Genomic DNA, 26,124 nt, shown 5'->3' with positions numbered 1-26,124 from the left:
AAGGACTCAGAAATCTATGTTTTTTCCAAATTGAAAACATGGCATTTAGGAATTTTCAGCTACTATATCTAGGGGTGCTGGAACGGCTTTGTATTGTGGGGGTGCTGAGCACCATTGAACCAAACTGTAAACCCTGGATACATGAGGAAAACCACTTCAAGGCTGGGGATGCAGCTGTACCCCCAGCACTCTTAATTCCAGCACCTATGTCTACATCAGGACAATGGTTTATTGTAAAGGTGAAGTTTCATAAATTATCTGCATTTTAATTCACTGTTGTTAGTTTTGTAACTTCTGGTAATGCAGCGGTGTGTATATTAGACTTAAAAACTAATACCATAATGGCTGATATTCATTATTATAAGCCAAGGCCTGAAATCCTTATTCAGGGCCTAGTGCTCCCCAGTTGGGTTTATCACCAGCTAGGGTGAGTTCTGACTCACAGTTTTCCAGGAATTCTTCCATTGGGGCAGGGTTTGTCCCCCTGAGAAAAGAGGACATGGCTCCAGTCCCACATCTGAGAGCGTTCCAAAAGCATGACCTATGCGCATGGAAGCCCTACAGCTCTGCATTGCTGTGTGCCTGATGGGTCCTATCCAAACTAAGCTGCCACTGCCTAGGGACAGCCTACAAGGGTATGGAGCCATGTTCTATATGTGCTAACTCGGCGGGTCTCAAAATGTGGGGTAAGACCCCAAAGTTGGTCATGAGTAGGACTGGCTTAGACTTGCTGGAGACGGGGGCCAAAGCCTGGGCCACACCATTCAGGACCAAAGCTGAAGCCCCAGGGCTTTAGTAGTGGGCAGTAGGGCTCAGGTTACAGTCCCCAGGCCTGGGGCTGAAGCTAGTGTGCTACTGTCATTAAAGTACATTGTGTCAGTGATCTATAGGGAAAAGGAAGATATCCGCCCTCATGAAGGATCTCTGAACTTGATGTTGTGAGGAGGGCAATTTCTTATCATTACAGCTTTGGAGAAACAAAGTTATTTTCTGGAGCTTTTAGTGAGGTTCTTATGGTGGTTCTTTGGGTCATAGAGAAGGAGTTTAGCAGGGACCTTAGGCTTTGCCCTCCCCACAAAAGGGTGGAAAGGATCAGGCAGGTGCAGGCCTCATTCCCCCTCCTGGGCGGTGTAGTAATTTTGGTCAGAGGGGGATCACCAAGCTATAAAGTTTGAGACTCCCTGTGCTGCTTGTTCCCTTTTGCTCCTGGGCATGGGAAGAAACATTGAGACACAGTCCCATCCTCTCTGCACTTGCAAATCTGCGTCCGTGCAGCACTCTTCTGGAGAGGCTCCCTCAGGGTGTGGGGGGAGCAGGAAGCATTCTGCAGAGTCAGCGCCTTCCTCATTTGCTTTCCCCATCTCAGACCAGCATGTTTAAGCTCCCTCCTAGTCATGGAGGACAGGGAGTGGGCGGAGAGGAATGCAGACCTTAGATCCTCTGTTCCAACTCTGTCCTTGTTGATGGAGAATTCTTACTGTAACCACTGTGAGATTTGCCTGAGTATGGACTGGGACGTTTGTGACCTAGTAAAAATGCTGCTTTTTCATTACACTAATTTACATTTATTCATTCCTTGTTTCTTCAGAAGTGGGATTTTCTTACACATTTTTGTTTTGTTTTGGTGGTAGTGAGGGGTTGATAACAGACCTCAAACAGTTCAAGCAATTTTGGGTTTCCCGTTGCGTTTCAGTAGACGACAAGTTTCATACTACAGACATTGACTGTTGGCGAAGTTCACCCTACCCCACCCCCACTGCCTACTCAGTGCCAAGTGAGATGGCTTTATGCAGAGGTTAAGAAAGAGTTAAGGAGCTAGACTACTTCCTCCAGCAGGCAGATGCTGGCTATTCATTGTAGGAAGCCTATGGGAACATTCGAAGCCTTTGGATCTCCTTTAATAGCAAATATATGGCCTGCTCCAGCACTACCCTTTTGCATTGTGTCTTCAGTCCAGCAAGCGTTTCTCCTGCTGGCTTCACTCATGCGACACACACACACCCCCAGATGCAGTAGGATTTGGAGACTTTGCAGCATGGAGGCTTTTGCACAGACTGTCCACAAAAAGGTTAATTTTACCCTTGAGCAAATTCTATTGTGCCACTCTTTAGGGAAAACTAGAGGGACCATTAGTTCCCAGGGCTGGAGCTTGCAGCTGCTTCCACTGCATTTAGTGGCTTTTAAGCCCTATGGGATATATGCGATGAAGATGGTCTGGCAAAAAGAGATACAACATTGATGAGGGTTAGAATGGTTGAAAAAGAGGATTGGTAGAAATTAAAACTTGATCAGTAACTCTGAAGTAGAAGAATAAGGAAAGCGTAGCTGGTTTGCTGTCTGCTATGAATAAATACAAAAGGATTTTCTTCCTCTTGCTGAATACCAGCTTTGTTGGCAGGCTGATTTTTTTTTATATTCCTGGATGAGATGTTTGTACTTTTAAATTCTAGGTGTCACACTGAAACTGCTGCATTTCCCTTAAGATATTTAAACATATCCATTAGCATGATGGTACAAGGGGATCCATTCCCCTGTTACCAAGCAAAGCAGTGTGGTGCTCTGCTAGGGTCTCTGTTAGCACAGGAGCAAACATTACATGGGTTCCCCACATAAAGTCATATATTTTATAGATTTTATTATATGGAATGGTGAGATTTCTTTTTCTCTGATGTGAAACAAATTGAATGGTGCTGTTTACTTGAAGTCCTTAATACCAGCCCGCGAGCTGGGCATTCACGTGTAGCCTGTTGATTTCCTTTCAGAAAGAGAAGAAGAGCGGATTATTGAAACTTTTAGCAGGAGCATCAACGAAAAAGAAGTCGCGCTCCCCTCCATCTGTGTCTCCAACGCCAGACCCCCAGGGAGCAGTGGAGGGAGCTCTGCAGGGAGCAGTGGGTCCTGAACTCGCCTCGCTCTCCAGCCATGGCAGGGCAGGTTCATGCCCAATTGAAAGCGAGATGCAAGGCGCCATGGGGATGGAGCCACTGCACAGAAAAACAGGCTCCTTGGATTTGAATTTTTCCATTCCTTCTCCTGCCAGGCAGCCACCTTCTTCAATGGCAGCCATCCGGCCAGAACCCAAGCCATTGCCCCGGGAAAGGTAGGCTAGAAACCAACAGAGGTTACCTCTGCCTATGAGGTGAGGTTGCTGATAATTTTATGTGCCCCGTCGCTTGCACCTAAAGGTGTGTTTGTGGGACACAGTCAACATTTGACTTATCTGAGCAGTATTGCAATTTTGCCACCTTCTTTTTTTTGGAAGCCATAGGAGGCTATAGCTCAGTGGTGGGCAATCTGTGGCCAGCGGGACTATCCACAGGCACTGTCCCCCACAGCTTTCATTGGCTGTGGTTCTCTGTTCCCAGCCAATGGGAGCTATGGGGTGATACCTACAGGTGAAGAGGCCACAGGGATGCACTGGCGCTGCTTACTGTAGCTCCCAGTGGCCAGGAACAGAGAATCGTGGCCGCTGGGAGCTGCAGTGAGTGGGTGCCTGCGGATGGTTGACATCAGCAAAATGTCTCGCAGCCTGCAATCAGATTATCCTGATGGACTGCATGTGGCTGCTATAGATTGTCCACTTATGTATTAGGATTAGAAAATTCAGGCCCAACTGCATATTTGCAAGTTGGCCAAAACATTTGTAAGGCAGCTATGCTGATCACCTTTAAATTGTCTGTGTCCACCAACAGATAAATCATGCTCATCACACAATTATTTCCTATTCTAAGTGGAGGAGAAAGCTGTGGTATCTCATGCCACTGGGTGTGGAAACTGTTGGCAAATGCCACTTTTAAATGGTGAGCACTCTATTTTAATAATCACAATGGAATGTCATGCGATATTTGGTACACTGAGTAGCCCTGGAGGTGTGTTTGCCAATATATGTGGCCTATTAAGCAGCAGTAAACGAGGTTCTTCTTTAATTTCATGGTAACTGAAGTCATTTACTAGGTCTTCTGCTTCCAAAGTCCTTTTATTCCAGAAGGGGCTGATAATTAGAACAAAGAAAAAGAGTATAAGTCTAGAGTTTGGCTATCCACCATACATCTTATCCATAAAGCCCCTGATTTTTCAAACACAGAAAGAGGGGACAAGGTGGCAATGCCAAAAAAAGAAAGACGGGGAAGAAAAAAGGAGAACAGACTAAATGGAAGGAAATGCAGAGATGTCCGGCCTTGTCTGTTTTCAGAGTTATGAGGGTTTGAGATTTAATTGGTTTAAAAACGATTTGAGTTGAAAGAATGCAAAACCAAATCTTGTGTGGACTCTCTGCCTTGGACATGTATCTATTGAGCTTGACTCAGTAAGGAAAGGTAAATTGACATAACCCAGGTTTGAACAAGTTTAATTATGTCAGTTTAAAATATCACCTTGAATTAAACCAGTGCAGACTTGACATGGACAAGGCCCCAGAAAAAATATGAGAGAAACAAGACAGACATCTGCCAGCATCCCTTGTGCTGGCCGTGGTGGCATTGCTTTGAAAACACCACTTCAACTATGCTGATTTCCAAAGGGGGCGGCTTGAGATGCTGGAGCATAGCCCATATTTCTCCAGTCTGACACTGCACCTAGAGATGTGCCTAACAGTGAAACTGGTGACGGTATTTACTGCAGTGACATGGAGTGGTGGTAGAAAAAAAGTCACATAGCATGAGTTCTGTATGACCAGTGTCATTACAAGTGAGAACAACTGGATCTGCAGAGAAGGGATACTTTATGCAGTAGTAAAACTGTGTTCTGATTTTAAGCATTTTGATTTCCTGAGTCTAAAGTCTGAAAATAAGCTATAATTGGAATAATCTTAATTATACACAGCAGTCAAGATTGTCTAATTGATTTATGAATTAACTTCCATGTCGCTGGTGTATCTGCATTCCTTAACTGATCATATGGTTCCCTGTGCATATAATGGGGAATATTAATTACCTTCACACTCTAGGAAGTATAATGCTTAGTCCTGGAATAATCTAGGCAGATACGTAAAACACTTGTCTTTTCTAAATTCATCCCACAACCATCTGTGCTCATTAAATCACCAAATTGCTCAGAAGTACCAAATTATTTTTTTTAACAAATTACATTTTTGAAACTGCTTGTTCATTTCATATCTGGTGGTGGAGGAACTTGCGCTAAGCATCTGAACTCCATATTTTGCTTGTTTGAATTGTGATGTATTTCATGTCCCCAGTAGAAGAAATTTTTTATTTGTATGGATGGGAAAAAAAAAAGATTGGATAAATATATTTAGATGCTGGATGAAATTAAAAAGGAGACTAAAACTTCAAAACATTTCAAAAACAACAAGAACTCCTGTGGCACCTTATAAACTAACAGATATTTTGGAGCATAAGCTTTCGTGGGCAAAGACCCACTTTGTCAGATGCATGAGTGGGGCATTCCAGAGGAGAGTTTAAATATATGGGCTTATGAAAAGGAGGGAGTCCCAGTCAAGACAAGGGCAGAGTTGACAAACATTTTGGTACGCTTAGCTATAAGTGGCTTGTAATTTCCCGGTGTCCATCAGTGCACACAGAGACTATACACTGCAAAATTGGAAGGATGAGCACGTTCCTTAATATTTACAACATTCCAACTGGGTGCATGCAGCCAGCAGTGTCAGGACACTGCTTTCTTTAAAATTGGGTTACAGTTCCTGTAGGTAATAGACACAGACTACAGAACACAAACCAAGCATTTGACATTTGTACCGTGTTAGAGGTGTAAAGAATTCTAATGGCTTACAGCTTGTTTTTCACCTGGTAAAGAGGACTTCTGCCTGTTGCATGGCACTCCTTTGTGTCCAGCAGTTGCAGCAAATCAGAAAGGAAGGTGAGATTAACCTTATTACAGCCAGTGATAATTTTATAGTCATATTCCATTTTCATGGGCAGAGAAAGTGGAAAGGAAATTTAATTTTAACTTGGTATCCTGATGTATTTTCAGAGCCTGGTTTTGTTTTTAGGGGAGTCAGGCTGGAGAGGAAGGCACATTTGTCCTGGTTTACCTGTGTCTTTTGCTGCATGTGCAACCAGTCTTCTAGGATTATAAGGTTTATTACCTGTTACTGCATTCTGGAGGGCAATTTTCTTACTGTTTTTCACCTAACACTGCTTTACCTGTGCTGCTGTATGCCAGAAACCATTCGGTATTTCCAGGTGTTGAGATGAGAAAATTCACAGCCGCTATGAATGTCCCTTCGGAGGGGTAGCCGTGTTAGTCTGGATCTGTAACAGCAGCAAAGGTTCCTGTGGCACCTTATAGACTAACAGAAAAGTTTTGAGCATGAGCTTTCGTGAGCACAGACTCACTTCATCAGACCAGCATCTGATGAAGTGAGTCTGTGCTCACAAAAGCTCACGCTCAAAACTTTTCTGTTAGTCTGTAAGGTGCCACAGGACCCTTCGTTGCTGTTATGAATGTCCCTGTGTTGCACAGACTAACTGGCAAGTATTGCAATGCCAAATACCATTTTGGGCTGAATGTGTTCCTTATATTGGCATGTATGTGCTGCTGCTGACAGATTGCCATGGTACGGGAATGCCACAGCTGTTCTGGAGGTCGGCTCTTCCCTACAGCAGCGCTCCGTACTGATGGGGGCGGGGGAGTGAGAGTACCTGACCCTGCTGCTCTCACTCGCAGGAGCAAGTCCCGCTGATATCACTCAAGCTACCCACAAGGAACCGCGGGTGCAAGATTCAAAGGTCTGGCTGATAGGGCTGAGGCAAAATAGGCACCTCATGTCAGTTCCCTGGGGCCGTTCTAAACGAAAGAAGGACTTTACTCCGCAGTCTTTTTCAGCAAAATACAAATGCGCACACAGCAATGTTGAAAAGACTGTGGTGTGTAAAAGAGAAAACTTTAAGGGGGTGTGGGGAGGGTTGCTTGCTTGCCTCAGTGGTTGGCACCATGTCCCGATGGTAAAACTTCATTTACTGCATTCTCGGGTCTTAGCACATGGCAACAAGGCTATCATCATATAGCCCCACCTCCCCATCCTCATTCTTCATCCTTGGACCTCTCATCCAATCACAGTCTCTCCCCTCACCTTCCTTGGCACCTCCCAGTCTCCTGTTCCCTGAGCCGTGTGCCCAGTCTCTTTGCACAGCCAGTCCCTATCTAAGTCCAGCTCCTCATCTAATTGGTGTTTTCCCACCATTTCACCAGTTGGCCCCCCCTGTTCCCTCGCCTGGTGTCCTGGCCCTGCCAGTCTCAGGCTTTTCGCCCTCCCACCACAATGCCAGTCTCCACCATCACCCATAACTCCCAGTCACAAACCATCTTCCCCATTCTAGCCTTCAGTCCAGTCTCACCCAGTTATTTGTCAGATCTCTGACAAATAGGCCCCATTCTGCCAAATTTCTAGTCCCTGCTCTGAAACAGGAAGCCCTGTTTCCAGCCCTCATGGAAAATTTCAACTGAAATGGTTACACTTTTGCAAAATTATAAGCAGCTGAAAACAACATCTCATAATGGGAAATGTCAGGCAACCTCAATAATAAATGTATTACGCGCTCATAATTGTGATAGACACAAAGTATTTGTGTGTCTAAATTATGAAATTTTGAATGTAGTGTGACAGTGACAGATTCCAACATTCTTCTGAGTTCCACATAAATTGAGAGGTTCTGCCATAAATGAAAGAAAACCTATTATTGCAAAGTAGCGCCCAGGGAAAAGAGAAGCAGAGAGGGGATGACAGCATGCCGGGATTTCTCAGGAGGAGGGGGGCATGTCTGGGGAGGAAGATGGAGGAGATTTAAAAATAGGAGTAATGTGCATTTGTAAGGAGGTTGCTGAGAAAAAACAAGTGAAAGGCCTCTGATGGCATCACAAGCTTTGACTGGAATGATTTATGGCATCTAGCAGCCCCTTTGCGGCAGCAGTGCCATATGAGTCTTTGGTTTGTACATCAGAACTGCAATAAGTTTCACTTCCCTAGTCTGCAAACCCAGAATTCTCAGGGGAGAATATATAGCCATGTCACAACAAAGGCTACTTAGCAGCTCTGAAGGGAAGATCTTTCTTTGCTAAGGTTTCAGGTTTTTTTTTTTTAATTAAATCTGCTATATCTTTACAGTCCTACTGTGAAGTATCCTGATTAGTTAATTAAAATTGAATTACAGTTGTTAAATAAGTGAAAAAAAAGTGCTTTCTGTAATGTGGTACACTCATCCCTCGCTATAGGAGCACGGTTAGTTCCCAACTTACTGCTCGTAGGCGAAAACGCATAACAGAGACACTAAATTCCATTAAAACACAGCTAAAAGTCTCTGCTAGGTTCTCAGGGCTCCTAACTTGGGGAAGGAGTTGCAGCATGTGGCACTGCTTTTGAAAGGTGAGTGAACCTTGGGTTGGGGGACAGGGTTGTGGAGGGTTAAAGGCTGAGGGTAGTTTAGGGCCATGAGCAGGAGAGGAGGATTAAAACTTGGTGGCGGCTCCAGTGGAAGAGGTGGAGGCTTGTTCCTCCGGGCTGCAGCAGTAGTACCTGGCTGGGGTGCAGCGGGCTGGGGCGTCAGGGACCAGGCCAGGCCAGGCTGGGGGCGGGGGATGGGGGGGGCGTGTGAAGAGTTGCATCAGGGGGAGTGTTGGGAGAGGGGTGGCTGGGGTTGTGGATCTTCCTGCCCTCCAGCCAGGGACCCCACAGCTGGCTCATATAAGCAGGGGAAGTTCACTCGCATAGTGAACAAAGTTAAGTGTGTGTGTGTCCCTCATTTTAGCGAGTACTCGTAAGTAGAGTACGCGTTTAACGAGGGACGAGTGTATCCTGGAGTTATGTTTTAGACCTTTAAAGAATCCCTTCGTCCTAGGATTGCCACCTTTCCAGTAGGATATAACCAGGCTGACATGGCCCTGCCCCTTAGCTCCACCTCTTCCCCCCCAAGCCCCACCCCTACACCGCCACTTTCCTCAACACGCTGGCCCAGTCCCACCTCTTCTCCACCTCTTTCCCCAAAGCCCTTCCACCTCTTCATGCTCAGATTTAAAAAAACAGACATCAGGGCTTGTCAGATGATGCCTGGACACACAAGTTGACACCTAGCCTGTCCAGGTGACCCCAGAGGTGGGGGGTCAAGCCTCCTTGTTACAAACAAGGACTGCCAACGTTAGAGGGAGATAGACAGGATGTTTTTGATCATCTGTCTTCCTGGTTTGAAACATTTAGTAAATAGCAGTGGGTCTGTCAGCCATTAGCAAGATTCTCTATTCAAATGATGTATTTAAATAAATGATCTTGGGGTTAAGATACCAGTCCATAACACAGCGATTCTATTTCCTGAACTCCTGCAAACTTTTACCCAAGGTAAGTTCACTTCTCTGTGCCTTCATCTCCTCATCTGTGAAATTGGGTTAAAATGCTTCCCTGAGCTGTTGTGAGGCTTGATCCCTTTTGTCCATAAACAACTCTGAGATCTGGAACACAACAGGACAAATGCTTTGAACATATATTCAGCTGATCTGAATTCAGTGAGCTGAAGTTTGGCATTGTCTTTGCTAAAATTGTTCCGTTCTGATAATTTAATTAATCAACGCTGGAGCACAGTGTCTGAAATAATGTGTGCATTCATTTACATAATGGCTGTCATTGGCAAAGCCTCATAATGTAAGCGTGGCGGTTCTGCAAACAACAGTAAGTGTTTTCGTGTAGCCAGCCACCACCACACTCTTCAGCCTCTGTTATTTGCTCTTCCACTCAGCAAAACGTGACAGCTAAATGTAGTGGCCAAGGGAAAAAGATGACTAATTGATTTTTGATGGTTCTTGACACAGATATGTATTCTACATGCTGTGTTGCTGCAGCAACCTAAAAAGATTCTAACCAGGTTTTAAAGCAGAGCTCTTGTGTCTAAATTGGGCCAAACATTTATGTGTAATTGGATCTTTGGCCCAGCTGCAGAGAGCAGTTCCTTTAGCCAGATCAAGCAATTTCACTCTCACATGTATGAGTCTGTGGTTTCACAGCAGCCAGCAGGTATCCAAGCTGTGGTTTCAAAGAAAATTAACTACTGTCACTCAGTTTCGGAAAGGCCCTTGATGTGCTCTCAATCCACTGGGAATCAATTCAGTGAATTTAGGATAGTGCTGTGCTTAGAGATTCTCCAGTGCATATTTAATTTAACTATGACAGGCCATTATTTTAAATAAACACTTGACTGTTATAAGCATTAAATGGGAATTAATGACCATGCAGCAAATGCAATAGGTAATAATCTCTAAATAATTTTAAGTAATCGGCTTTTCTTTAACAATCTTTATGGTACTCGTTGCTTGGCAATTAGCAAGACAGTTACTGATTGTTAAATGCCAGCTGAAGCGACATGTCCTGAGGAGGAACACCCAGCTGCTAGACTCCTGTGCTTAGTTCTGTGCACACAGCTGGTTGGGAATTCTCTGCCAGAGCTGGCTACCCCTGGATAATGCCAATTTGTTGAAACCAAAATGTTTCACAACTAACGATTGGTTTTGATGACTTGCCAATGAATACAAGTTCTACTGATTTGGAGACAGACCCACCAGGCCAGACACATACCGCTAAGTAACTTCTGGCAGCCCCTCTCACTTTGAAAGCAGAACTGCAGGGGACCATTCCAACCCCATTTCTAGGTACCTACTCACTCATTAAATCCTTCTAACCCCATTTCTTCCCAATAATATAATCCTCCTGACCTGTTGCTAAATGCCTCGTGTCATGTCCTGAATGCCAACCGTGCTGTCTCCCAGATGTCCCACACCATGACTGGTTATGATACTTACACCACAGTTTTAGAAGGATACACAGATGTGTCTTTGCAAAGGTTCTTTCACTCTAAGAATCCCAGAACAGTGTAAAATGAATGCTGGCTGAACTGGTGAAAACAAACATTTCTGTGACGTTTTCTTCACCTGGCTCTATTTAAAAGTGGTGGAAGCAGTTCTCCTACGAGCTGCAGCCCCCAGTGGAGTCACACATGGCGATTGTACAGCGGTGCACCACAATGCCACAGTCTAGCACAAGCAGTGTGAAAGAAACCCATCCCCAACTGAAACTTCAGGGGGCGTTTAGGTCCGAGTGGCATTTCCTAAACTGGACTTTGTCCAGGATGCTGGACCCAGCATCCCATGTGCCCTGTTTTGAAAAAAATGCCATGGGCTCAGTGATGCTCACATGAGCCCAGGAGCTGTTTTATATCATTAAAAAGGCAGCTTTCAATGACATCCTGGGGTATTGCTCCAGTACTCAAGGTCTCCAATTTTTATAAATGCCAGGAGATGCTCAGTCAGTGGCTCAGGCCCTAGCTACACCCCCCACCTCATCTGAATGCCCCCATTTCCGCTCCCTCCCCTGAGTGCACCACATCATCGCTCCTTCCCATCACCAACCCCGAGCCTCTCGAATGTGGCAGAAGGGCTGATGTGGTGGGCAAGAGGCACAGGAAGGGAGGAGGCGGAGCTGATCAGCGGGGAAGTGCTGGAGTAGGAGGGGGAGCTGATCCAGGGCTGCTAGGGAGTGCTCAGGCCTGCTAATTTTAACCCTTGGTGCTCCAGCTCCAAAGCACCCCCTGGAGCAGGTGAGGTGCCTATGCCAGTACAGACTGAGAAGGAAGAGGTCATCTATTGAACTCATTTACATGGTGCCTATGGTTTTCCTGGGAAGTCTCCCAGCTGAGTAGTGATCAGCCTGGACCCTGTACAGCTCTCGGAGATGACGAGCCCACGTCTGATGTGGCGTGGATTCAGGCAGACGTAAGTGATCAAGGACAGTGTTTCTCAGCCTTTTTTTTTTTTAATCAAGTACCCATTTTTTAAAAAAAACAAAAATTTATAAGTACTCCCCAGCGTCTCTCATGTACCCCTGAGGGTACTCGTACCACCGGCTGGGAAACCTGGTCCTGAGGAAATCTGAGGTCATGAAACAAGCACCATTCAGCCTTTCCAGATTACTGCACCCTTTTTCAGGAGTCAGATTTGTTTTGTATACTGACACCTCACTTAAAAACTCCTTACTTAGAAACACACGCAAAAATGTCCCAGAAGACAGCTACTGGAGATGTGCTGTCTTCCTACCGTCTTGTCATCAAATAAATGAATTGGAATAGAAATACTGTACTTACATTTCAGCGTAAGGCATATGAAGCACTAGAAGCAAGTCATTGTCTGAATGTACTTTTAGATAGTACTGACTATACTAGTGTTTTTATGTAGCCCATTGTAAAACTAGGCAAATCTTTTGATGAGTTGGAAGACCCCTGTGTACCCCGGAAAACCTCTGTGTACCCCCAAGGGTACACATACACCTGGTTGAGAAACGCTGATCTAGTATATGGGGCAAACCAAATTAGCATTCAGAGCTTCTGGACTGACTGCAGTTGGATTTTTGGGGCTGGGCCCTTGCGATGGACCTACTCTAAAAACAAGGTCATGCTATTTGATTTGTGTTTCATGAAGTCTCTTTTTTCGGTTTTCAAAGGTATCGTGTGGTGGTTCCGTATCCTCCTCAGAGCGAAGCAGAAATCGAACTGAAAGAAGGCGACATTGTGTTTGTGCACAAGAAAAGAGAGGATGGCTGGTACAAGGGGACATTGCAACGAAATGGCAGGACGGGCCTCTTCCCTGGAAGCTTCGTAGAGAGCTTCTGAGGGTTTTATTGCTTCCCCACCATGGCTCTCTGAACTGAAAGACCTTTCAGGGGAAATGCCGTAGCACAGGAAGAGACAGCAAGGAGAAATGTGACTGAAATATCCACTGCCATTTTTATGTCCAAAGACTCCCCAGGCCCTTCATTCTACAGCTCCGGAAACACAGTAGCTGCTGTGCTTCTGAAACCATGTACAGTACATACAGTGGTATGTTGAAGTAGTGCCTTCCACTTGGAATCTTAGACTGAGAGGATGCACATTTGGTTTGTATCGAAACTAAACTCCAACTGTTCTCCTTTATGTAAATTACAGAGAAAATATCTTTTAAAAAGTTGTTATATTGCTGTAACTTATTTGTCAGAGCTGCAGTGTTCTTATTACTGGCCTATGCAAGATGGAGCTGAGTGTGGCAGGAGGCAGAGTAGGGAGCTCTTGATCTGGGCTTTTAGTTTTCCTGGGGGAAAAGGGGAGAGTGTGGGAAAACCTAGCTAAACATTTGTGCATGATGGTGCAAAAAAGAATGAAGAATTCAAAATGGTAGTGTCATGCTCTCTATATACCTCAAAATATGCTGCATCAGGATGTCAGTAAGTGTGTTAGTGACCAGAGTCGCATTTCATCTGAAGTACCTGTGAGATGCACTGGACAGATCCTTGAGGAACTATGGTTGCATCATTAAATTACAGTCATTTGAGCAGAACCCCTGTGGTTTATGGTCTATCCATATTATGTACAGCATTTTTCCAGCATCCTTCTTTCCATTGCTCTTTTTCTTCCTTTGGTAGGACATACCTTTTTTTTCAATTGTTTGCAGTGTTGTTGCATCTGTGTTGTTCCCAGGCTATTGAGCAAGATGAGTGATGCAGTATTTGGTCCAATAATAGATATTACTTCACTCACCTTGTTGCTCTACTTAATACCTATTTAATGTAAGAATTATTATACATATATATAATAGATATGTTATATATAGTCCTAATAGATCAGACATTTCCTGTTTTTCATACATCTGGTGCTCTTACTATTATTTTATTATTAGGAAGCTCCTATTTGGCTTAAGAGAGGGACTGTTAAGAGAAACATCAACAGGTTTCACATTTAACATCAGAATTCTGAAATGTCCTGGGAGTAGATTTCATCGGGATGAAAATGTTTGCTAGTACTACATGAAGCAAGAGAGAAAAATCAGATTAGGCGGTGATATATGTGTGTGTATGTAACTTGCTCTTTCCGAATATGTAGTTTCTTAAGAACCTGAAGAAAGCACAGTACTCTGTCTAGGCAACGATAATGTTTCAAGAATTGGGAGCATTTTCCCAAGGAGCAATTTTAATTGACTTTTATATGGCAATAAAAAGAACACTGCAGGTTCCAATGAGCACAGAAGTAGTGGAATTTTCCTCTGTTATTGCATTAGACAGATGAGAGCTGAACTGCAGCAGCTGTAATTAGCATTGTCAAAATGTTTTTTTTTAACTGTAGAAATGTACAGTTCTCAATTCTGTTCCAAACTGGTCAAGCTACAGTACAAAATCTGTCAGGAAGTATAACCCTTCATCTTCAAGGGACCTAATGGTGCAATAATTGTAAAGCGAGTTTGTGCAGTTACTGGTATCAAACAGAGAAGAGAACAGTCCAATAATGCAAGTGTGGGACTATTTAAAAAAGAGATTCAGTTGTGGTTTCCCATAGCCGAGTTGTAACAACAGAGTATGCTTAATGATGCCTGTACAATGCCTTTCTTAGTGATGGGCTGCTTGCTCAGACCAGGATATGGGGGTCATTCAAGAGTATGCTAGAGTTGCAGCAACTTGGAAATGATATTAGTAAAAAGAAGAGGCCCAATGGGCATATGACATTACTTTATTTTCAGTATTTGTTATGCTGAAGATGTAGTTTCATTCAAGCCATGTATGCTAGCACATATCAGAATGTGTATATGTGAACACTCCTACTTACATTGAGCTGAATGACTTTTTTCTCTGTAAAATAAGTTTCTCTTCCTGTTGTTTGTAACAGACAGATTCCAAAACACAGTCTGTGCCCAAGTATTGCACCCTCAAAATCATGGAGACGTTATTTTGGAGGATGCGGGGAGTGTGTTTTCAACATTACTGCATTTGCTCATGCTCCAGGCTGTACTCAGTCATCAGTAAAATAATGGTTCTTGGTCAGAGGAAATTGCCTATAAACTGATAAGAGCTTTAAGGAATGTCTTCAGCAGAAGGCTGATTTAAGAAGAGAGAGCACTAGCTATCCAGTCATTCCATCCAACTCAAAAATGGCATCTCTGCACTTTGAGCCATGATCTAGTCAGCTATCAAACTGACAGTGCTTCCCCAACATGTGTTAGATACATATGTACATTTAAAAAGTTCTGGGTTAACATTGTCTTAAACAGATTTTTTCAGACAAGTTGTAGTGGCTAAATTGCTGTTAAAATCCTGCCCCAAGGCATATTTACTGGTGCGGCATTTCTCACCAGAGAAATGAGACACGAATCACATTGTATTCAATCAGATCTAAAATAATTCCAGATTTCAGTGTTTTGAGGCTTAAATCGAACAGGACACATGCTGGTATGCAAGACAATACAGAAGTGTCCATGCAAAGCAGCGGCCTGCAGACCCCTTGGCTGCCCTCTGCCGCCAGGCACAGCTCGGGCACCGGGGCACTGGAGCCCCACAATTACTACTCCTGCCTCCCCTCAGCACTTTCAGAGAAGCCACAAATTTCCTGATTCATGTTCCATCCCTGCACTTCCCATTCCCTCCCAGAGCTTGAATAGCGGCACATCAGCTGTACGTAGCATTCCGCTCGGGAGAGATGGGGAGGAACAGGGATGGGGGTACACATCAGGCAATTCACAGTGCTCTGAAAGTGCTGGGACGGAGGGGGAGGGACAGATAAGCGCAGGGCTCCAGTGCCCCACTGAGTGAAAGGTGCATGGTGGGGGGGGCAAAGCAGGGGACACAGAGCCACAAGAGGCCACACATGCAACTCACCCTCTATTTGTGGTCGTCTATTCATGGTGTAAAGTGAGCGTTTTTAAATGGCTTTTGCAGTCAGGTCAATAATAAATTTTAACAATAGATGGCTGAGGGCAAAGCACGCCTGCTATAAGGCAAAATATTTTTTGGTGTTTGATATTTTGGAAACTGCTGTTTCTGGCCTCGGTTTGCAGCTTACCAAAATAGTTGTGGTTACGGATTAATTTGATAACTGAACAATTCCACTTAAAGAGCACAACTGCAGAACATAAGACTGATCGCTGATGCAAGATAAATGACCTAATGCCATTGAGGAAGTCCTGGTGTGTGTGTGCATTTCCTACAAGAGGAAAAAAAAAAAAAAGTGAACGAATCCTTCTGGCAGCCTCATTTTGTAAAGTGCCAGATTTACCATTTTAGAAATGGTTTCAACTAATTGAACAATTCCTTTGTACTTTGCACAGCTCAGAAAATGTTTTTGTTATACATGAATGTAACCGTGATTTAGGAAATATTGATGGTGATGAGTACAAATGACTATGAGGACTGTGTTTCTGATGCTTTAAATAAAATAAACATTAAATCACAGGAGTGAGTTTTCCATCTTTAGTTAGCTAGTAGTAAGCCTTTGCCTCTCCTACATCTCGGAGCATAGGCCATTGATGACCAATCGCCAGCATCTTGTGTCCTGGGCGGTCGTAGAGATTAAATAAAATACGTGTCCTGAGGTTCACAACAAAGGTAGTCATAGGGCTCTATGTCCTGGGCGATATTTAGACTCCGAAATTTCATTGCTGTGCAGATCTGGACCAAGGTGACTTTGAAAAAGAAATGAAGGTAGAGGATGGTTGGAACCTTCTCCCTCCCTTTGTGGATGGAGCTTCTCCCTCCCTCCTCCCAGCAGCGCGGCTATCTGACAACTGCACAGCTGGGGGAAGGGAGGGAGAAGGCTCTTTAGCCTGTTTCCTGGCTCCCAGCTTGTGGGAAAGGGGAAGCTGACTGGCAAGTGGCAGGGGAGATGGGAACCAGATCTGGTCAGTTTCCAGGCTCCTGCAGCTGGCCAACCAGTTAGAGACTAAGAGCCAAAATGGAGCCAGAGTGCAAAGAGCCACATATTATATGTTTATTTTTAATCTATCTGTCAATCTACATTAGATGTTTTGTAAGTACACAAAATATACTCTGCTGATTGGCTACTAAAGTCGTGACTCCACCCCCTTCCCTGCTCTAACCCACTGCTCCTTCAGCCCCCTCCATTCTAACCCTATCTCCCACCCCTCCACCAGAGCCAGGCACACCCGTCCTTCCCCATCCCTGGCTCTAATCCAGTGCCTGGGTCTCACCAGAGCCACCGCTGCTGCAGTCACGCACGTCACCCTCCAGGTGCGGCGGCACGGCGCAAGCGGTGGTGAACCATCCAGCCGTGCGGCTCTGAGCAGGAGTTGCATTTCATTGAGAAAAGAAGCCGCATGCAGCTGGCCACCCCTTGCATAATCAACTGACACGCTGCCGGCTCAGCTGGCAGGTGTGGGTGCAAAGAACTACAAATAAACCACAGAGAAATTCCTCAGCCCTTCAGCAGAATCATCTTCCTAACGAGCACAGCACCAAAAGGCAACATGAGAAATATGACTGACCATGCGTGCCACGTGCCTTGTGGAGACTCGGGTCCACTCAGAGCACTTTGAAATGCTTGATAGGCATTCCAGCAAGGTTAAAAGAAATGGCCACATGGTTTGCCTAGTCTGAATACTTCTGGCAAGCAGACCCACCTGGGCAACATCTGCAGCAGCTTCCTGATCCCAAAAGCACTGCCTGATGTCAGCTGCCCCTTAAGCATGGGGAAACCAGCAGCTAGATAGTTACAGCCAATGCCAACCCAAACAAATGATCTGTGCTAACAAGGTGGCCAGGAGATGACAGAGTTGGGAGTAGGCCTCAGCCTCACAGCCCAGCCTTTCATGTAGAAACTGTCCAAGCGGCTATAGGTGTCTTTCCAGTGACTTTGCAAACCCCACCAGAATGCAGTGTGCTGCTTGGTTTTTACCACTGAGTAGCAGCACCACAGGCCTCTCGCAAGCCTCTAAAGGCCTGGGCCATGACATGAAACCTTTGAATTGAGCCAGCCCAATGGAAGAGGCCACGCTGATGAATGAAGCTCAGGTGTGTTGATCAGCAGTAGCCAAAGAAGGTGCCTTAATGGGGGCAGAGCCAAGCACACCCACCCTTGTTCCCACCCTTTTCTGTGTTAGAGACAGTGAGGCGGTGTCTGCACAGTGCTGCAATTAAATGCCAGGTGGTGGCCCCGCCAGCTGCCTTTGACTCACAGGGCTCATAAGAACATAAGAATGGCCATACTGGGTCAGACCAAAGGTCCATCCAGCCCAGCATCCCATCTGCCGACGGTGGCCAACACCAGGTGCCCCAGAGAAGGAGAACAGAAGACAATGATCAAGTGATTTATCTCCTGCCATCTATCTCCTGCCCTTGTTCTGAAGGCTAGGGCACCATACTTTATCCCTGGCTAATAGCCATTTATGGACCTAACCTGCAAAAATTTATAAAGCTCTTTTTTAAACCCTAATAGAGTCCTGGCCTTCACAGCCTCCTTGGGCAAGGAGTTCCACAGGTTGACTGTGCGCTGTGTGAAGAAAAATTTCCTTTTATTAGTTTTGAACCGACTACCCATCAATTTCATTTGGTGTCCCCTAGTTCTTGTATTATGGGAAAAGGTAAATAATTTTTCTATATTCACTTTCTCCACACCATTCATGATTTTATATACCTCTATCATATCGCCCCTCAATCGCCTCTTTTCCAAACTGAAAAGTCCCAGTCTCTCTAGCCTCTCCCCATATGGGACCCGTTCCAAGCCCCTAATCATCTTAGTCGCCCTTTTCTGAACCTTTTCTAATGCCAATATATCTTTTTTGAGGTGAGGAGACCACATCTGCACGCAGTACTCAAGATGTGAGCGTACCATAGTTTTATATAGGGGAAGTATGATATCTTTTGTCTTATTATCGATCCCTTTTTTAATAATTCCTAACATCCTATTTGCCTTACTAACTGCCGCTGCACACTGCGTGGATGTCTTCAGAGAACTATCTACTATAACTCCAAGATCCCTTTCCTGATCTGTCGTAGCTAAATTTGACCCCATCATGTAGTATGTGTAATTTGGGTTATTTTTTCCAACATGCATTACCTTACACTTACCCACATTAAATTTCATTTGCCATTTTGCTGCCCAATCACTCAGTTTGCTGAGTTCTTTTTGTAGTTCTTCACAAACTGTTTTGGTTTTGACTGTCCTGAACAACTTGGTGTCATCTGCAAACTTTGCCACCTCACTGCTTACCTCATTTTCTAGATCATTGATGAACAAGTTGAACAGGATCGGTCCCAGGACTGACCCCTGGGGAACACCACTAGTTACCCTCCTCCATTGTGAAAATTTACCATTTATTCCCACCCTTTGTTTTCTGTCTTTTAACCAATTCCCGATCCATGAAAGGATCTTTCCTCCTATCCCATGACCACCTAATTTACATAAAAGCCTTTGGTGTGGGACCGTATCAAAGGCTTTCTGGAAATCTAGGTATATTATGTCCGCTGGGTGCCCCTTGTCCGCATGTTTATTAACCCCTTAAAAGAATTCTAATAGATTAGTTAGACACGACTTCCCTCTGCAGAAACCATGCTGACTTTTGCCCAACAATTCGTGCTCTTCTACGTGCCTTGCAATTTTATTCTTTACTAGTGTTTCTACTAATTTGCCTGGTACTGATGTTAAACTTATCGGTCTATAATTGCCAGGGTCTCCTCTACAGCCTTTTTTAAATATTGGCGTTATATTGGCCGTCTTCCAGTCATTTGGTACCAAAGTGGATTTAAAGGATAGGTTACAAACCACTGTTAATAACTCCGCAATTTCACATTTGAGTTCTTTCAGAACCCTTGTGTGAATGCCATCTGGTCCTGGAGACTTGTTACTATTCAGCTTATCAATTAACTCCAAAACCTCCTCTAATGTCACTTCAATCTGAGTGAGTTCCTCAGATTTGTCACCTAAAAAGGCTGGCTCAGATTTAGGAACCTCTGTAACATCCTCAGCCGTGAAGACTGAAGCAAAGAAATCATTTTATCGCTCCGCAATGGCACTGTCTTCCTTGATCGCTCCTTTTATATCTTTATCGTCCAAGGGCCCCACTGCTTTTTTAGCGGGCTTCCTGCTTCTAATGTATTTAAAAAACATTTTACTATCGTTTTCTGAATTTTTGGCTAGCTGTTCCTCAAAATCTTTTTTGGCTTTTCTTATTACATTATGACACTTTTCTTATTACATTATGGCTACGTCTACACGTGCAGCCAACATCGAAATAGCTTATTTCGATGTTGCGACATCAAAATAGTTTATTTCGATGAATAATGTCTACACGTCCTCCAGGGCCGACAACGTCGATGTTCAACTTCGACGTTGCTCAGCCCAACATCGAAATAGGCGCAGCGAGAGAACGTCTACACGTCAAAGTAGCACACATCGAAATAGGGATGCCAGGCACAGCTGCAGACAGGGTCACAGGGCGGACTCAACAGCCAGCTGCTCCCTTAAAGGGCCCCTCCCAGACACAGTTGCACTAAACAACACAAGATACACAGAGCTGACAACTGGTTGCAGACCCTGTGCCTGCAGCATAGATCCCCAGCTGCCGCAGAAGCAGCCAGAAGCCCTGGGCTAAGGGCTGCTGCCCACGGTGACCATAGAGCCCCGCAGGGGCTGGAGAGAGAGCATCTCTCAACCCCCCAGCTGATGGCCGCCATGGAGGACCCAGCAATTTCGACGTTGCGGGACGCGGATCGTCTACACGGTCCCTACTTCGACGTTGAACGTCGAAGTAGGGCGCTATTCCTATCTCCTCATGAGGTTAGCGACTTCGACGTCTCGCCGCCTAACGTCGAAGTTAACTTCGAAATAGCGCCCGACTCGTGTAGACGCAACGGGCGCTATTTCGAAGTTAGTGCCGCTACTTCGAAGTAGCGTGCACGTGTAGACGCAGCTTATGACACTTAATTTGGGAGTGTTTATGTTCCTTTCTATTTTCCTCACTAGGATTTGACTTCCACTTTTTAAAAGCTGCCCTTTTCTCTCTCACTGCCTTTTTAACATGGCTGTTTAGCCATGGTGGTTCTTTGTTAGGTCTCTTACTGTGCTTTTTTATTTGGGGTATACATTTAAGTTGGGCCACTAGTATGGTGTCTTTAAACAGTTTCCATGCAGCTTCCAGGGATTTTAGTTTAATTACTCTACCTTTTAGTTTCTGTTTAACTAGCTTCCTCATTTTAGTGTAATTCCCCTTTTTGAAATTAAATGCCAGAGTGTTTGACCACTGCGGCTCAGGCTGTTTCATTGCAATGCAGAGGTTTGGGTTCAGACGGGGAGGGCAGAGTCTAGGCCCTGCAAGGTGGGAGCGTCCAAGCATAGCAGCCTAAACCTAAATGGCTACATCTGCCCAGCAGTCTGAGCTGCCACGTCTCAGTGGTCACAGCCAACCACAGATGTGTAATTGCACACTCAGCGTAGCTTTAGTGTTTGGAGTTAAATGCTACACCTGGCTATGGACTGAGCTCACCATCACTGCTCTCACGTGCTGCTCAGCTATTAGCCACATCCAAGTGCTAGACTGTGCCACTAGGTAAGGAGCCTTTTGCCAAGTAGGTTGATTCCCTGTCGCTGCAATGGCCAGGCTGGTGCTCGCAGAGTCTTGGAACAGGCAGCATGAGCAGTGCGCAGAGCAGAATGCTATTCTGCAGACCAGGCAGGCTCGTGCTTGTCTCTAGAGTGTGAACACCCTCCTGGAAAGGGAAGGCACACAATAACTAGGGCCCTCACAAATGCAGAGCTATGGAAATATGAGTCCTGCCCAGACTGTGGGCTCTGCTTCCTACCATTAAATCTTCTATGCTTTTATGCAACAGGATAGTGATGGCATGGTGCAGACGAGTGCATCGCAAACTAGGGGGTGAGGGGCTGGCCCAAAAGGGCATTGCAGGATGGTCACAAAATTATTTTAGCTAGGTTGTGGTATTGTCCCCCTTGCTTCTGTGCTGCCTTCAGAGCTCAGTGGCTGGAGAGCAGTGCCTGTTAGCTGAACACCCAGCTCTGAAGGCAATACGGAAGTAAGGGTGACGTTACCAGGCCAGCCCAGCCTTACTTCTGTGTTGCTGCTGGTGGTAGTTCTGCCTTCAGAACTGGGCTCCTGACCAGCAGCCACCACTCTCCAGCTGCCCAGCTCTGAAGGCAATGCTGCTGCCAGCAGCAGCAAACAAATAAGGGTAGCAGTATTGCAACTCCCACGACAATAAATTGGTGACCACTACCCCCCCAACACACACACAAAACCACTTTATGGTTTAGATCCCTACACTTACAACCCCCCTACACGTTCAGATTTAAATATTGTCATTGAAATAATGACGTGGTAGTAGTAGTAGCAGCAGCATCTTTCAGTCTACGTAGACTATAGATCACGCCCTTCATAGTTCCATTTGGGATCATCATTTGCAGTGTCGACTGTGACTGTGAAGGCCCACATGAGAGTGACAGTCCTTGCTGCATCTGTTGCATGTGTAATGGGTGTCTGGCAGGTCCTCACTGTGCTTTCTGTGGGCTCGCTTCTCCTCTGCTAGCTGTCTGATCCTCATCTCACCCTTCTGAAGGCCCTTGTGTAGTTTCTGCCTCCATCTGCTGCGATTGTCTGCCAGCTCCTCCCAGCTGTCCGGCTCAATGTCTACCTCCTTGAGGTCCCTCTTGCAAACATCTTTGTAGCGCAATTGGGGGCGTCCGGGAGGTCTTTCGCCAGAGGCTAGCTCACTATACAGGATGTCTTTTGGGATCCTTCCATCATTCATCCTGTGGACGCAGCCAAGCCAACGGAGCCGCCGCTGCCTGAGGAGGGTCTGCATGGTTGGGATTCCAGCTTGCTCAAGGACGGCGGTGTTGGTCATTCTGTCCTTCCATGATATTCCAAGGATGGGCCAGAGGCAGCGCAAGTGGAAGACGTTCAGCCTCTTTTCCTGGCGGGCGTACAGGGTTCAAGGCTCGCTGCCGTAAAGGAGGGTGCTGAGGATGCAGGCTCTGTAGACTTGCATTTTGGTGTGGGTGTACAACTTGATGTTACTCCACATTCTCTCGCTGAATCTGGACAGAGTTGTGGCTGCTTTTCTGATCCTCCTATTTAGCTCAGACTCCAATGACAGGGTGTCAGTGATGGTGGACCCAAGGTAAATGAACTCGTGGATCACCTCGAACAAATAGCTGTCAATGCTGATTGATGGAGGGTCAGCAACATCCTGGGCAAGTACATTTGTCTTCTTCAGGCTGATGGAAAGCCCGAAGTCCTTGCATGCTTTGCAGAACCGATCCAGCAGTTTCTGAAGCTGGTCTTCTGTGTGTGACACTACAGCAGCATCGTCTGTGAACAGCATGTCTCTGGTGAGGACTTCCCGCACCTTAGACTTAGCTTTCAGCCTTGCAAGGTTAAACAGTTTCCCATCAGATCTTGTGTGCAGCAAGATGCCCTCTGTTGAAGATCCAGAGGCATGCTTCAGGAAGAGCGCAAAGAAGATCCCGAACAATGTCGGAGTAAGCACGCATCCTTGTTTGACGCTGCTCCTGATGCTGAAAGCATCCGATAATGTGCCGTCATATTGGATGGTTCCTCTCATGTCTTTGTGGAAAGACTGGATCATCTTGAGTAACCGTGGTGGACAGCCTATCTTGTGGAGCAGTTTGAACAGTCCATCCCTGCTGACCAAGTCGAAGGCCTTGGTCAGGTCGATGAAGGCAATATAGAGTGGCTTCCTCTGCTCCGTGCATTTCTCCTGCAGCTGCCTCAGAGAGAAGACCATGTCAACGGTAGATCTCTCTGCGTGGAATCTGCACTGTGATTCAGGATACACTGTCTCAGCAATCTTCTGGAGTCTGCCGAGGATGACGCGAGTGAACAGTTTACCAGTGATGCTTAAGAGGGAGATTCCACGGTAATTGTTGCAGTCGCTTCTGTCTCCTTTGTTCTTATACAAGGTTACGATGTTAGCGTCACGCATATCCTGTGGAACCTCTCCCTCTCTCTAGCACGGGCACAGTAGCTCCTATAGGGGTTCCAGGAGAGTGTCTGTGGCACACTTGATTACCTCTGGTGGTATACCACCCTGGACCGGGGCCTTTCCTACTGCAATGCTATCGATGGCTTTCTCCAGTTCATCCACAGTTGGTTCCTGGTCCAGTTTGTCCATTACTGGTAGGAACTTGATGGCATCGAGGACTGTATCAGCCACAATGTTCTCGCATGAGTACAGCTCAGAGTAGTGCTCAACCCAGCGCTCCATCTGTTTGGCTTTGTCAGTGATGACTTCACCAGATTTGGATTTCAGAGGGGCCATCTTGTTCTGGGTGGGTCCTGATGCCTTCTTCATACCCTGGTACATTCCCCTGAGATTACCAGAGTCAGCACTGGTCTGGATGCTGCTGCATAGCTCGAGCCAGTAGTTGTTGGCACAGCACCTGGCTGTCTGCTGTACTGTTTTTCTGGCTGCTCTGAGTGCAGGCAGGGTACTCTGGCTCGGTGAGCGTTTGTACTCCAGGAGTGCAGCGCGCTTCTTTTCGATGGCTGGAATCATCTCATCGGAGTTAGCTTCGAACCAGTCATTTGTGTTTCTGGCTCTTCTTCCAAACACCTACAAGGCCGTGTTGTATATTGCATCCCTCAGATGCTGCCATCTGGGTGTCACATCGGCACCCCCAGGGCTGCTGCGCAGATTCTCCTTGAGGGTCTCTCTGAACTGTTCAGCTCTCTCTGAGTTTGCCGTCTTTCTGGCATCAATGTGGGGCCTTCCAGTTGGTTTAGAATGGTACAGCTTCTTGGGTCTCACCTTGAGTTTGGAGCAAACTAGTGAGTGATCTGTATTGCAGTCAGCACTATGATAGCTGTGTGTCAGAAGGATGTTTCTGAGGTTATCACGTCTAGTGATGACCACGTCTAGTTGATGCCAGTGTTTTGAGCATGGGTGTCTCCATGACACTCTGTGCTGTGGCTTGGTTTGGAAAAATGTGTTTGTGATGTACAGATTGTGGTATGTGCAAAGTTCGAGAAGACGCTGTCCGTTTTCATTCATTTTTCCCACACCAAAGTGGCCTAAGCAGGAAGGCCATGAGTCACGATCGGCTCCAACTCTCGCATTGAAGTCACTCAAAATGTACAGTTGTTCATGAGCAGGTATTTGCGCTATGGCAGCACTAAGCATATCATAGAACTTGTCTTTTACTTCTGGTGCGGCGAACAGGGTTGGAGCATAAGCGCTGATCAGGTGGACAGAACCGGCGCAAGTTTGAAGTATGACCTGAAGGAGTCTTTCTGATCTGCCCATGACTAATTCCACCATTTGTAGAAGGTTGTTTCTGATGGCGAAGCCAACTCCATGCTCCCTGGGTTCTTCTTGGGCTTCACCCTGCCAGAAAAAGGTGTAGTCCTTTTCCTTTAGAGATCCCGAATCTGCGAGTCGCGTCTCTTGCAGAGCAGCTGTGTCAACTTGGAGCCTCTTCAGTTCCTCATCGATGACAGCGGTCTTTCGGGTGTCGCTGATGTCCTGAAGATCTTCAGTCAAACCAGTCAGCATGGTCCCCACATGCCAGCAAGCAAGCTTAAAACTTTGATGGTGTCCTTTTCTTGTTGATTTTCTTCTTGGGTTGCCTGATGCTCAAATTTCAGTCACTTGTCAGGTTTGGGAACCTTAAGCCTCCCGCACCCAGTGAGGCAGGTGAACTGTGGCAGGACAGTACCCTTCTGGCTGGGGGCTGCCCAGCGAGATGTGACGATCTCTCCCACCGTCTAAGGCAACCCCTGGCGCTCGTTCTCTATGCCAATCGAGCGAGAGCTTATAATCGGTATCTGTTACGTCCCGTGTTGGTTCAATGCTGTTAAGCAATGCTGGAGTACCTCTCCAGGCGCGAGCTTGGGCAATTTTTTGGGACCCTGGGCTGCCCAGACACCAGTGTTCCCCTCTCAGCTTTACTGATATAGTCCAAAGGAGAGGATAACCTCTACGTCTGGCACCAGCTCAGCTGCAGGAGTTGCCAGGTCAATGCCAGAAGTTGGCACAGAACCTCCTTAGGACTCCCCTCCGGATTTTCTGTCAGGGTTTACTCCCTTAGCCTTGCTCCTTCCCAGGATAACCCACAAGGCAATGAAATGTATCATCTTTAAAATCCTGTGACCATGAAATTGACCCAACCTGGCCTGTGAATTGGGCAGGGGACTAACACTAACCAGGGAAAGACATCCTTTCTCATTTGGGATCCATAGAAAACGGGAGAGGAAAAAAGATCTCTTATTGTGGGGTCCCACTCCTCAGGCTGAAAGGAAGAGAGAGAGAGAGAGAGAGAGAGAAAGCACCCACAGCATCACAGAGGCAGAGAAAGTTATCCCCTCACTGCCAAATGAGGGCACTTCTAA

General features: G+C 45.9%; 1 protein-coding gene across 3 annotated transcripts in view; it reads left to right on the top strand.

Annotated features, from left to right (window-relative positions):
- Nucleotides 1-16,196, top strand: part of SH3RF3 (SH3 domain containing ring finger 3) — a 456,298-nt gene extending 440,102 nt beyond the window's left edge. For all 3 annotated transcript variants that reach the window (XM_074991008.1, XM_074990999.1, XM_074990989.1), the window contains 2 exons: nucleotides 2,763-3,100; nucleotides 12,452-16,196. In XM_074991008.1, the coding sequence (XP_074847109.1) occupies nucleotides 2,763-3,100; nucleotides 12,452-12,620 (507 nt within the window). In that variant the 3' untranslated portion in view covers nucleotides 12,621-16,196. The remainder of the gene's footprint in view (nucleotides 1-2,762; nucleotides 3,101-12,451) is intronic.
- Nucleotides 16,197-26,124: the final 9,928 nt, after the last annotated feature.

This window comes from Carettochelys insculpta, chromosome 1 (genome assembly GCF_033958435.1).
Source record: "Carettochelys insculpta isolate YL-2023 chromosome 1, ASM3395843v1, whole genome shotgun sequence".
NCBI classification, from domain to species: Eukaryota; Metazoa; Chordata; order Testudines; family Carettochelyidae; genus Carettochelys; species Carettochelys insculpta.
Note: the sequence above shows the minus strand (reverse complement) of the source record. Positions and strands in the feature narration are given on the sequence as shown.